This window comes from Lactuca sativa, chromosome 8, assembly GCF_002870075.4.
Source record: "Lactuca sativa cultivar Salinas chromosome 8, Lsat_Salinas_v11, whole genome shotgun sequence".
Classification (NCBI taxonomy): Eukaryota; Viridiplantae; Streptophyta; class Magnoliopsida; order Asterales; family Asteraceae; genus Lactuca; species Lactuca sativa.
Window position 1 is genome coordinate 50,656,693 of NC_056630.2, and position 12,883 is coordinate 50,669,575.

General features: G+C 33.5%; 2 protein-coding genes across 2 annotated transcripts; one reads left to right on the plus strand and one right to left on the minus strand.

Annotated features, from left to right (window-relative positions):
* The first annotated feature begins 1,534 nt into the window (after window positions 1-1,534).
* On the plus strand, window positions 1,535-6,006 carry LOC111904371 (uncharacterized). Its single transcript, XM_023900140.2, has 14 exons — window positions 1,535-1,864; window positions 2,052-2,186; window positions 2,273-2,423; window positions 2,704-2,783; window positions 2,866-2,925; window positions 3,021-3,188; window positions 3,260-3,388; window positions 3,454-4,089; window positions 4,170-4,362; window positions 4,445-4,638; window positions 4,750-4,854; window positions 4,963-5,102; window positions 5,181-5,480; window positions 5,552-6,006. The coding sequence occupies exons 1-14, from the start codon at window positions 1,637-1,639 to the stop codon at window positions 5,814-5,816; spliced, it is 2,784 nt and encodes a 927-aa protein (XP_023755908.1). The 5' UTR covers window positions 1,535-1,636; the 3' UTR covers window positions 5,817-6,006.
* Window positions 6,007-9,574: 3,568 nt separating this feature from the next.
* LOC111904370 (ACT domain-containing protein ACR4) lies at window positions 9,575-12,406 on the minus strand. The gene is made up of 8 exons (XM_042897712.2): window positions 12,263-12,406; window positions 12,077-12,132; window positions 11,569-11,690; window positions 11,284-11,398; window positions 11,115-11,182; window positions 10,455-11,042; window positions 10,252-10,356; window positions 9,575-10,043 (listed from the first exon to the last, which is right to left on the minus strand). Exons 2-8 carry the CDS (start codon window positions 12,078-12,080, stop codon window positions 9,702-9,704), a joined length of 1,344 nt encoding a protein of 447 aa, XP_042753646.1. The 5' UTR covers window positions 12,081-12,132; window positions 12,263-12,406; the 3' UTR covers window positions 9,575-9,701.
* Between the last annotated feature and the right edge of the window lie 477 nt (window positions 12,407-12,883).

A 12,883-nucleotide genomic window follows, 5' to 3' on the forward strand; every position in this document is an offset into this window, starting at 1 on the left:
AAGGACCACTCTTAGGGTCTGGAAGGACAACTCAAAACAACAATAACCACTCATGCACAAAAATGGGACCTTTGGAACAAGAAGAACAACATAAGGATCCCAAAATGAGATATACTCAAACAAGGCATCAAGGTGAAGACTTTTATCCAAGATCCACAAGCTTGCTTCAACTTCTAAGCTCCTTGATGCAACTCTTTCTTCCTTAAGCACACCAAAAACACACTTTTTAGCTCAAACACACTCTTAAGAGACCAGGGTTTCCCAAAAACGACTCAAAGGTATGGAGACTGAAAAGGTGGGGAGAAATGAGCCATTATGATGCTTATATACCACCATAACCATAAAAATTAGGGTTTTCTCCTGACAAGAGTACGCCCAGCATACTAGGGTGCGCCCTAGTATGCTCAGCATACCCCCATGTACGTTTAGCGTACTCATCCTGCTCAATTTATGAAATTGCCACAAGGCTTCAAGGCTCGTTCTCATGGACTTAGGGACTAAAATGTCATATGATAAAATCTTAGGGACGAATTTAGAAGTACTTGAATCTCGGGATGTTACAATTTTTTTTGGTGGCGAAGGTGGTGATGCTTTACTCCGGTAGTAGATGTGGTGGTTTTCTGGTTGGTTTAGAAGGAGTGGGTGGTTCCCAACGATAATGGTTTAGATAAGTGAGATAGAGGACAATGGTGAATATGGTGGGTGGGCTTGCCTTTTAATTTTTATTTTTTAAATAATTTAAGCATTATAATAATTAAAAAATGGAAAAAAGAAATCATAATGGCATAAAAGTCATTTTAAGTCCATAGGGACCAAATTCCCTAAAAAGATCCGAAATTGGACCACTTATGCATCACCAAACATTTTTGGACCAAAACCACATATTTTTGACAATCACAATGACATTTTTGCAATTTTTTCTAGTTTATATAAGTGGTGCATGGGTGAGGTAATGATGGTGTCAGTATGTGGTATATTATTATTCATGTGTGTCATGCTTATTAGGCCATGTTTATATTTTTATTTTTGTAGGGTGTTCGCCCTTACTCCTAATTTCATGGTATTTGACTAAACATTATTTAGATCATTGATACTGTTCCTTGTAATATGAGCTTCTATCCGGACAATCGCCTTCAACATCGACTGTTCGGGCCTTTCCATCTAGCTCTAGGCGACCGGTAAAAGCGATCCTTCAAGAGAAACGTAGTTTTAAATATTTTTAACGTCGTCCAAATTCCATTGATCGGACGAAGAGTAGTGACCTTCGTTTCGATATGACCATACCACGAAGAGGAAAAATATATTCTGAAGCTACCATATAAGTTTTGATGGTTAGTAAATCGAAAGGTTAGAATCCAAAATTATGATTTTTTTTTCCGCGAAACTAAAATATAAGCTGTTAAATTTATTGGGCTAAAAAATTTGATGTCATTATTCTGGGCTGTCCTTTGGGCAAAGAAAGCATAATAGTTGGGCCTTGTTAATGAAATTCAATAGAAGACCAGCGATATATGCTAATACCCTAAAACTCTAAAACCCTTTTCCTATCAGTATCCTTCAATTCTACCTGCGCAGGTGGGAATTAAGCCAAAAATACAGGTGATTTGCCAAAGGAGAGCTCAAGCGAGCTGCTACAATGGTGAAAATCTCAAGACCTACGAGTAACAATGACAGTGCCACTAAGAAGAAGAAGAATAAGAAGAAAATCAATCCTAACGCCATAGCCATGAAAGTCAAAGCTCCGGTAGCAAAACCTAACCCCTTTGAAACCATCTGGTCTCGTCGCAAATTTGATATTCTCGGCAAGAAACGCAAAGGCGAAGAACGCCGTATTGGCCTCGCTCGCTCCATCGCTATCGAAAAGGCAATATTCTCTCCCTCTCTCAAAACGCATAAACACGTTGCAGATGTTTTGTTGTTTCCATTTATTAATGATCCATTCTTAAAATTAAGTTGCTCATATCGAGTTGAAATTTGAAAAATACTAGAGCATAGTACTTTCAGAAATCAAAAATGGATTCTAATTTGAGATACTATCTTCGAAAGTGCAGAGAAAGAAAACATTGCTGAAGGATTACGAGCGGAGTGGTAAGTCATCGGTGTTTGTTGATAAACGAATTGGAGAGCAAAATGAGGAGCTTGGTGAGTTTGATAAGGCTATCCTCAGATCTCAACGAGAAATGCGGGTAATTGTTTTTCTCAAGTGAAATTTCTTGTTTATTGATAAATTTCTCAGTATCGATCAATTACGTTTTTACCATTTTTCTTACAGGTGAAACTTAGCAAGAAAAGCAAGTATAATCTATCTGATGGAGAAGACGATGAGTTTGAGATTCAAGATGACAGAATGTATCCTGAAAGAGATGATTTTGAGGATGAAGTACCATTTGATGAGGAAGATGGAGATCCAACAGAGGCTGAGAGTAAGTTTGCCTTTGTTTACTTAAAATCAATTAGCAGTTTGTAACTATATGTTCACTTTTTAGGATAAACAACAATGAATTCACAAGACAAGATATAAATTCACTGATTTAAATTGATGAAACTTCATAACTTAGGTTGGGACATCATATTTTGTTGTGAAACATAAACAATCAATTAGATTGAATACAAAAGATTATCACTGTATGAAAGTCTGAAACCTTCTTCTAATCTTTTGATTGCTTTAAAACATAATTCTTTCTTTCTTTTCTGTTTTTACAGAAAGGTCTCTCATATTAAAGCAGCTTAGTGCCAATGGCACCCCTAGTGCTCATGGAACTGGAGTTGAAGGAGAAGAAAATGTAAAGCTTTTAAACATAATTTTATCGATATTTTATAGTTCTTTTAATTTTTTTGGTTAATCAAGTGTCTTTGTTATTGCAGAGGCAAAAGACTAAAAAGGAGGTTTATGATGAGATAATATCAAAGAGCAAATTCTTCAAGGTGGGTTATTATATAACTAAATTATGTTTTTTTTAGTCCATTTTATAATAGTTTGTACTAATTTATGTTCATAACTTTTTATTCTTCTATTACAGGCAGAGAAAGCTAAGGACAAGGAAGAAAATGACCAATTAATCAAAAAATTGGATGAACAATTTACATCTTTGTCCTCCAAATCCATATCTAACCAAATGAATGTTGTGAATGATGTTACAAGCAAAAACATTATAAATATGAATTCTAGTAAAATTGAAACTGATCAGGTATGCTTTTTTGTTCTTCTGTATTTTGTAGGCTTAGGTTTATTTTTTTGAAATTAATTGATGATTTTCAGGGGCAAGATGATGATTATGATAAACTACTTAATGTCATGGTGCTGGATATGCGGGCCCGCCCTTCAAATAGGACAAAAACTCCTGAAGAAATTGCACAAGAAGAAAAAGAGCGATTAGAAGAATTAGAGGTATTTTTTTTTTTAAATTTTTTTGTGGATTTTTGTTACAGCTAGTTTAACATTTATGATTTCAGAAAGAAAGACAAAAAAGGATGAATGCTGTTGATGACACAAGTGATGATGATGATGATGATGATGATGATGATGATGATGGAAAGTCAACTGCCAAGAAGCTGACCTCTATTTCTGGTGATGATCTTGGAGATTCGTTTGCTGATGATGAACCGAAAACTAAGCTGGAATGGATCCAACAGATGTTAAGAAAAGAAAATGAAATCGATGACGATGACGATGACGATGATGATGATGATGAGGATGAGGATGAGGATGATGATGATGATGATGATGATGATGAAGAGGGAGAAGATGTTGATGATGATGATGATGATGATGGAGAGGGAGATGATCTGGCAAGTGAAATGCCACAATCATTAAAAGACTGGGAACAAAGTGATGATGATGATGATGATGATGAGGATGATGATGATGATGTGAAGTTGAATGTAAAAGTAAAACCAAAGGTGTCAAAAGTCAAACCTTCCGGAACATTACAAGTTGACCTTCCATACACAATCGAAGCTCCAAAAACCATGGAAGAATTGTCATCATTGTTGGATAATCGATCCGATGATGACATCATCGAAGCAATTAGACGAATTCGTGCATTTAATGCAATCAAAGTGGCTGCAGAAAATCGAAAGAAAATCCAAGTATAATTTATTTGTTTTTATTCATTACTTTCATAAAAATGTTTTTTTCTAACTTCACCCTTTTTCCCCTTCCTTTTCAGGTATTTTATGGGCTCCTACTGCAGTATTTTTCAGTTTCAGCAAATAAAAAGCCATTAAATTTTAAATTATTAAATTTACTTGTGAAGCCATTAATGGAAATGAGCATAGAAATCCCATACTTTGCTGCTATATGTGCTCGTCAAAGACTACTTAGAACTCGATCACTTTTTGCAGAAGATATAAAAAATTCAGGTTTTTGTTTTATATCAAAATTCTTGATTTGGATTTTTATATCAATATAAACATTATTTTCTCTTACTTTTTTTTTTTGTAGAAAAAAGCAGTTGGCCTTCAATAAAAACATTATTCCTCTTGAGGCTATGGTCTATGATATTTCCTTGCTCAGATTTTCGGCATGTTGTTATGACTCCTGCAATATTGTTAATGTGTGAATATTTGACACGTTGTCCTATTCTTACTGGACGTGACGTGGCAATTGGCTCCTTTTTGTGTTCTATGCTTCTTTTTGTAAGTTCATATCCACCCCCCGTACTTTTTTGTTGCTGTTAATTTGGGTAAAGAATAAAGTGTATTGCTGATATTGATAAAAAGACTAAAATGCCCCTGCTAATTTTGTAGGTCTGTAAGCAGTCAAAAAAGTTGTGCCCTGAAGCTTTAGTGTTTCTTCGGACTTTATTAATGGCAGCTTTAGACAAAAAGCCTGAACAATCTCAAGACTCTGAGGTCTGTTACAAGTTTCAACTGCCATATTTATACTTTATGAAAAAACAATTAAAAAAATTTATATATATTTTTTTGTGACTCACCTTTTTTTTTTTTTTATTCTTTCAGTTTTATCACTTGATGGAATTAAAATCACCAAAGCCTCTGCTATCCATAAATGGCACTGTAGATGAAATAAAACCTCTCGATTTCATTACATTAATCAACTCACCAGATGACTCCCCTTATTTCAGCTCAAATAATTTCAGGTATCTTACATTTTTGGTCCCTGAGTTTGGCTGATTTTTGCCGTTTTGGTCCTTATTTAATGTTTTTATTATATGCAGGGCGAGTATGCTAGTGGCAGTAATAGATAACATACAAGGATACACAAACATTTACCAAGAATTCAAATCGTTCCCGGAAATATTCCTACCAATTTCCAAATTACTAAAAGAAGTATCATCATCCCATAGTCAACATGATCAAAGTGATGACGTGGCATTATTATTAAAAGATAAAATAAAATCAACAGTGGATGCAATAGAGACGAAAGCAAACGAACATTTCGTGTCACGTCGACCTTTACAAATGCGAAAACAAAAACCGGTTCCGATTAAATTACTAAATCCAAAGTTTGAAGAAAAGTATGTTCATTTATTTATTTATTTATTTATTCATCGGTGTGTATTATTTATTTATTTTTTTGTTTTTGTAGTTTTGTGAGTAATAGGGATTATGATCCGGATAGACAAAGGGCTGAAGATAGGAAGCTGAAGAAGCTTGTGAAGAGGGAAGCAAAAGGGGCTGCACGTGAGTTGAGAAAAGATAATTACTTTTTGGCTGAAGTGAAGGCAAGAGATATGGCACGTGTGGAGGAAGAAAGGGCTAAGGAGTATGGAAGAACAAGAGCTTTTCTTCAAGAACAAGAACATGCCTTTAAATCCGGGCAACTTGGGAAGGGAAAGAAAAGAAGGAGGTGAAGTTTGGGTGTATTTTGAGAAATATGATGTGGAAAATATGTTACATGTGATGAAATTTTTGGTAGTTTTGATGTGTTAAAGATGTAATATGTGTATTCTTTTTGGGTAATGTGAGTTGAGCGTAGTTTTTTGTAGGCAAAAAGGAAATGTTATATTGGCTACTCATAAATTTTAACATGATTTTACGTTACATACGGTTTTATGTTTGCCTTGATCTAAAGGTTCATGAATAGGGTTTATTGTGCTTAGTTATCGATTACTTAGTAAGTATAGGCAATCGTATTTTATTAGAAGTTGTCAAATTATTAATGGTCCTTCGATGCTAAATGAGATTATTGCATAACATAAAGAAGATAGGAAAAAAGTTGATGGCTTTCAAAGTTGGCTTATGATTTCTTAAGTTGGGACCATTTGGGTGAGGTATTATAATAAATGGGTTTTTTGCAATAAGTAGCAATAGCTGGATTCGAGTGTGCCTCAACTCATCAATGGTGTCTATAGAGGAGTTGAAGCACCAAAAGGAGAATTTGCTGCCTTTCTAGTCAACAATAGAGGCATTCGTCCCTACAGTCATAAAATAACAGCACATAGCTCTAGCTCTCTATTCACAAGGATTCGATTCTGTAACTTTTTAACTGAATCTGAACTGGTTAGTGGTATTTGGTTCTTTTGATTCCGGTTCCAGACCGATTTACATCTCTAAAAGCAATTAGGTAATAACGGTTTGGTAGTCTCATTTTTTATGTGGGTATGTTATGTTCCTTGGATTGGTCTAACATCAATACTAGAAGTAACGAGTGTTTGGGATGAATTGAGACAATTGTTAGTCTTAAAATTTGAAAGGGATAATTAAAAAATTGATCTTTGTAAAAATCAATTTATCTGCAAAGTTTCCACCAAATTCTAATGTTTTAATTGATTTATATATTTTTTTTTCTAAAGAAGGGTCTCTCCTAATAAGGTGAATAAGGTGGACTTCGTGCGAACATGAGGTTATACATAATGCACTGGAGTTATCACAAACATTTTACATTTAAGCCACTATTCAAATAAACATTTTACATGTAAGCCACTTTAACTAATTTATATGTTATTTGCATGTGTGGTTATTTTCTATCATTTCTTAGAACCAAACTTTCATGTACTTCTATCGAATTATCATATTACATTAATGAATGAATAGCATTTTAAACTTTTTTTTTTCCTGAAATTTAAGAACGGGGAGTATGTTAGCTATAAAATCAAAATCTAGGGACAGGTGGCATGAACATTGGCTTTTTCTATTCAAACTACTTATTTATTTTATAAAAATATACCTTGAACGTTTATTTTTTTCCTTTGCTTTTTTAATATAGTAATAGAAAATTTTATGAGTCTGATTTAATAAAACAGTAGCACCTGTAAATATATTATAAATACGCAAAAAAGCCTAACACAGGTTTAGAGAAAATAACTTGGACCCATGAAATTAGGATGCTCTTTTATCTGTCAATTAATTAGAAATAAAAATATTTACTTAATTATCTAATATTAAAAGTAGTATTTTGGTAGTTGTTGAGCCAATTAAAAAGATGGGCTTTTAGCACGTCAGCCTATTATATATGTAGTATGGACTATGGACTGCATATAGCGAGCTTAGCTGGTCCAATTAAAAGGGACGGGGGCCCTGTTCTTCCCTCCGGTGGTCAATGGTCAAAAGTACTCATAAAATGATCTAATACAAATAAGTGGTATGAAGTGTGCATTTATATAAAACCGTTAGAAAGAATGATCAACCAAGATTTCCATAGACATATTGATTGTCTTTTACTTAAAAGTGATGTTTTAACATCAACTCATCTTAATTTACTACACAAGTTTGTTTGATGTGCTTATGTTCTTGTCACATGTAAAACATGTTTACATAGAAAAATGAAATTTGTATTCTTTTTACTTTTCAAGAAACCCTAAAACTAGTGAAGTTGAAAGGTCAACATCACACATGTAACTGTACTTTAGAAACAGTTATAGTTTGGTAGATATTACAACTGTTTGGAAAATTCATTATGGTTGAATTAGAACTAGCAACATCAACTAGATAATAAGAATCTTAGTATTATGACACAGGTAATATCAAAGGTACATTTCCTCAAAACAATCAATAGTCAAATCATATAATACAAAAAGAAATACTGTTTATCATCATTGTGATATACTTCATAATATAGCATCTTATTATTTTAACAAATGTAAGGGCTTTTATTAGTGTTACAATATTGAAATGGGGCCACATTATTGTTAAAATAATAATTACATGATTAACATGTAATTTGATAGGTCAAATAATGAACACAACTTTTTTATAAAAGAAAGTTGAGTGTGTCAAGAAACAAAGAAAGAAAGCCACTTGGCAAAACCCCACACTTCATGCCCTCACTATTTGACCACTTAAACTAGTGCTAATAAAACACGTGAAATGTAAAAAAGATGACAATAACATTTTCATATATATATATATATATATATATATATATATATATATATATATATATATATATATATATATATATATATATATATATATATATGTTGAACATAGAGACAAATATGATTACATGTCTAATTTATTCATGAAAAAAAAAACAAACAAGTAAAGCCTAGAACCTAGAAATCAAAAAATAAAATCATACTTTATCATATGATTTGATTTTAATCCAAGTTGGATCTCCAAAGTATGTGTATAAAATAAAGATAAACATGTTTCATAAATTTTCAATTCAATTGTTTTTGTACCTATCACCTTTAAGAAATTAAAGATAATGACTTTAATTTGATAATTTCGATTTTTTATGTAACCATTATCTCCACATTTAAAATGAATAATATGTTAACCATATGATTTTTCATTTCTTATTGTATAAGTCATGTTTTTATGTTGAATATAGAAACAAATATGATTACATGTCTAATTTATTAATAATAACAAACAAACAAGAAAAACCAACAAATCAAAAAATAAAATCCTACTTTACCATTTGATTTGATTTTAATTCAAGTTGGGTCTCCAAAGTACTTTATAAACCAATGAAACATCGTGTTCCATGAGTTTTCAATTCGAATTGTTTTTGTACCTATCACCTTCAAGAAATCAAGATAAAAACTTTACTTTCTTTAATTTTTAATATTTTATGTAACCATTATCTCCACATTTAAAATGAATAATATTTTAATCATACAATTTTGTTAATAAATTCGAATTTGTAATTGTAAAGAGAAAGTATGAAATCAAGAAAGATCTAGAACCATTTTCTTTCAAAGTCGCTACCCACTTTGAATATTCAATCACACCATTTTTCTTGTCAACAAAGATTCTTGCTTTCCCATTTAAAATTCTAAACTGCCTCCAATCAAGGTAAACCAAGTCGACAGCCTTTTCATAAATCCTGCTCTGATGTATTGTACGGTACAACCACTCCATGCACTACCTAGTCAATATCTAGTTCAAATCTAACTATAAACAATGTTCCTTAACATATATGGTTTCTCAAATGAGGTTGCATCTTTGACTTTGACTCTATTCTTGAAATAGGATCTAGGGTTCTTGAAATAGGAATAAAAACACAAGATTTTAATTCTAGGATTCCTGAAATAGGAATAAAAACACAAGATTTTGAGTCTAGGGTTCTTGAAATAGGAATGAAAACACAAGAATTTGACTTAGGGTTCTTGAAATAAGAAAAAATACACGAGATTTTCATGTAGCCAACAACAATATAACATAAAATAAAAGTTAAAAATTATATTCACAAACAACACTACATTAATTTCCCGATTCAACGTTAATTGGATCGTAAGAAGGAAAAGAAACGACGGATATATACAGACGATATAGTTATACCTCAATACTCAAGAGTATGACCTAACTAGGCCAAAATTAACAAAAGATTTTGACTTAAACAAACCACCAAATAGAAACCTAGTGGGAGATTCTTGAGGGCTTGTATTCGAATCTTGAGGATTGTTTTTCACTTTAAGCATTGTTTGACCGATTTCTTTCCTTATTGATTCAATAATCTTGGAATCGACTGAATAGCCTGAGGCATCACGAACGTAGAACGTGTTAATTGCTTTCCCGCCACGTGTTGCCACCTCAGCTCTTGTCACTGTGAGACTGTTTTCGCGGAAAATTCGAGTCACGTCAGATAAAAGCCCGACTCTGTCCGTTGTGCATAGTTCTAGCTTCAAACCCTAAAACAAAACATATAGCATTTAGCCTTTGTTTTTTTACATAATTGTTAAGCAAGAAATGGTTATGAACTATTTGAATTTGAGTAAATGACCAATTTACCCTTGAATTTGAGTAAATGACCATTTTACTCTTTTACTTAAAAAGTGAAGATAAACATTAAACAAAGGTTCTCAACATGAATAATTGACCATTTTACTCGTTTCATACCTCGGACACTCTTCTTTCGATGGCTGCTTCGATACATTGGATCATTCTTTCCCTCTCGGCCTCCGATTTCACCGGTGAACCATCTACATGTCTAATACAATATTCCTATAAAACCAAAAACAAAATTATCATAAATTTATTATCATATATATATTTATACCAATAAATAAAACAAAAAATACATATATACATATATTTCGAACCTGGTAAGCTTCTGGTCCTTCAGCATCCACATGGCCATGAAAAACAATGTACTCCATATCGGTTAACGTGCAAATCGTATCAAACAGTAACTTCGGCCTATCTTTACACCTAATACTCACCACCGAACAATCTTTATCATACCAATTCACAACATTCACCTCCGGCCGCCGCGTATCACCATCACCACCATCACCGGAGCCCCTCTCATAGTCACGATCCGCCAGCATCATCTGGTGGAGCCGCCGCTCAGTGTGAACAACACCATGAGACACCACCGACGTTTTAGCCTCTCGAGCCTTGTTGCTACCTTCGAGAATGTAACTAAGCATTTGTTTAATGGTGGTGAGTCTTTCCGGGTCGGATACGGCTGACCCGGATTCGTTGTCGGTGACTTGGACTATGAAGGCGGCGCGTGTGTTGTGGGTCCAAACTTCGGCGTTTAGTACGTTGCATTTTAAGTGTGTGAGAACCGCACACACTTCGGAGAGTAAACCGGGTCTGTCACTTCCGGTTAACTCGATCACAGTCCGGTCGGTTGATGACGTCACTCCGATGGAATTGGTAAAGCTTGTATCGGAGCCAAGAACCTGTGGAAAGTACACTGATACAATTACGGATTGAAATCTTTTGTGAATTCAAACGTTGGAATGGAATCTTACCTTTTGAATGTAATCCAAGATTCCTTGGTCTCTGATTTTATTCCCTTCTTGATCAGTGACATTGAAGACTGTTCATTGTACAAGAAACATTAATAAATGACAATCTTTTAAAGTAGCAAAAGATTTGCGTTTTGAGTTTTGAGTTTTGAATTTTGATCAGGGGTATTACCGTCCATAAACCAGCCTCCATCGGAACTGATGTAAGCTTTGGTAACGATGAAGTTGAGATCGGTGAGTACTTGAACAACTTCCAAAAGTATGCCATGTTTGTTGGCGCTATCAACCTATTGAAAATTGTAATGAATGAATAGATTAAGAAAACTAGAACATCATATGTAGCTACATTTTCGTTGGTGTATTTTCACTCAGGCAAAAACTCGAACACATGGCAGACATGGCGTTACAAGAGAAGTATTCGTTACATGATGCTATATAACTTATAAGCAATGTGTACCTGAATGATGGTGGCGTTTTTACAGGATTCGTTGTCGATTACTACACGAGGTGGGTTCATTCTGCGAATGAATTTCTGATATTCGTCTTCCATGTTTCGAGAATACGTCCTGTTAGTGGTTTCTGAGAAATACATAGAAAGAGAATAGTGGTCAAGAGAAGAAAGATGAAAGATGAAAAACATGGAGAAAGAAAGGGTCACATATAATAATAACTATTGAAGCATTGAACCACCGGAAAAGGGTGTTCAACCATCACTTTCCATGTCGGCGTGGTGGGGTTACCTTCCCCACTACAGGAAGCCATTTTCACACAGAAGAGAGAGAAAGAGAAAGAAATATACTGCATCAGGTGAATCGATGTACACAACGCAACAAACAAACAAACAAACACAAAAGGAAAGAAAAATGATCACGAATTCAAGTTTTAATCTCATGTTCTGTTTCTAAAATACTTCCAAAAACTAGTTTTGAATCATATGATCACAAATTAGCAGAGAAACGACATACCCATTGCGATTTCGAGAAGTGTATGATGATATGATCTGTGTTGTGATTCCTTGAATCTTCTTCAACAGTAAAACGTAGATTGAAAAAGGGGAAGAACAATCAATATAGAAACAGAGCACAAGATCCAAATTCTCTCTCACAGAATATAATAATCTTGTTTCCTAAATATATGTTGGTATTCTTTACCTTATAAACCAAAATCAAAACCAAACACACGCTTTCTTTCCAACTATTTTCACCGTGTTTTCCCTCTCAAAAAGCATGAAGATTTGCTCTGGTTTCTTTTACACATGAGAACATGAACATGAACGTGCAAAACGCAAATACAACTGGCTCCTTTTAAACACAGGCCTACTGTACTTAAAAAGAGACGCCTGCAAACCGGTAGCCACAGGATTGGCGTATTTTAATGTACTCTTGCTAAAGTGCGCTAAGTGGACATTGCCTTTTTTATTTGTCTCAAGTAACGTGTTTAAGGAAATTTACTGTAATAATAATCTCCCAAATGTGTGGACTTGGGTCTTGGGAGTGCTTTCTAACTATTTAATTTTTTTTATATTTTATATTTAAATTATATGCATAATTTCTAAATAAATAATAATAGGAGTTGAAATTTAAGATAAAGAATAGTCATATATTAGGTTTATAACAAATAATAATAATAATAATAATAAGTTATCACCACTGTGAAATGTTTATGTTTTTCAAACAATTTTTTATGACATAAACCATTATGTTTATTACGGAAAATAATTTATCATCATTGTGAAATGTCTATATAACTTGACTTCAATATCTTTTGAGCTG

Bases quoted from the DNA above. Each gene is read 5' to 3' on its own strand.
- LOC111904371 (XM_023900140.2), top strand. From the start codon at position 1,637: ATGGTGAAAATCTCAAGACCTACGAGTAACAATGACAGTGCCACTAAG. The intron at 2,187-2,272 runs GTAATTGTTTTT...TTTTTCTTACAG, and splicing joins GATCTCAACGAGAAATGCGG to GTGAAACTTAGCAAGAAAAG. The intron at 3,189-3,259 runs GTATGCTTTTTT...GATGATTTTCAG, and splicing joins GTAAAATTGAAACTGATCAG to GGGCAAGATGATGATTATGA.
- LOC111904370 (XM_042897712.2), bottom strand. The intron at 11,399-11,568 runs GTACACATTGCT...AATTTTCAATAG, and splicing joins AAAACGCCACCATCATTCAG to GTTGATAGCGCCAACAAACA. The intron at 10,044-10,251 runs GTATGAAACGAG...GTTTTGTTTTAG, and splicing joins TCGAAAGAAGAGTGTCCGAG to GGTTTGAAGCTAGAACTATG.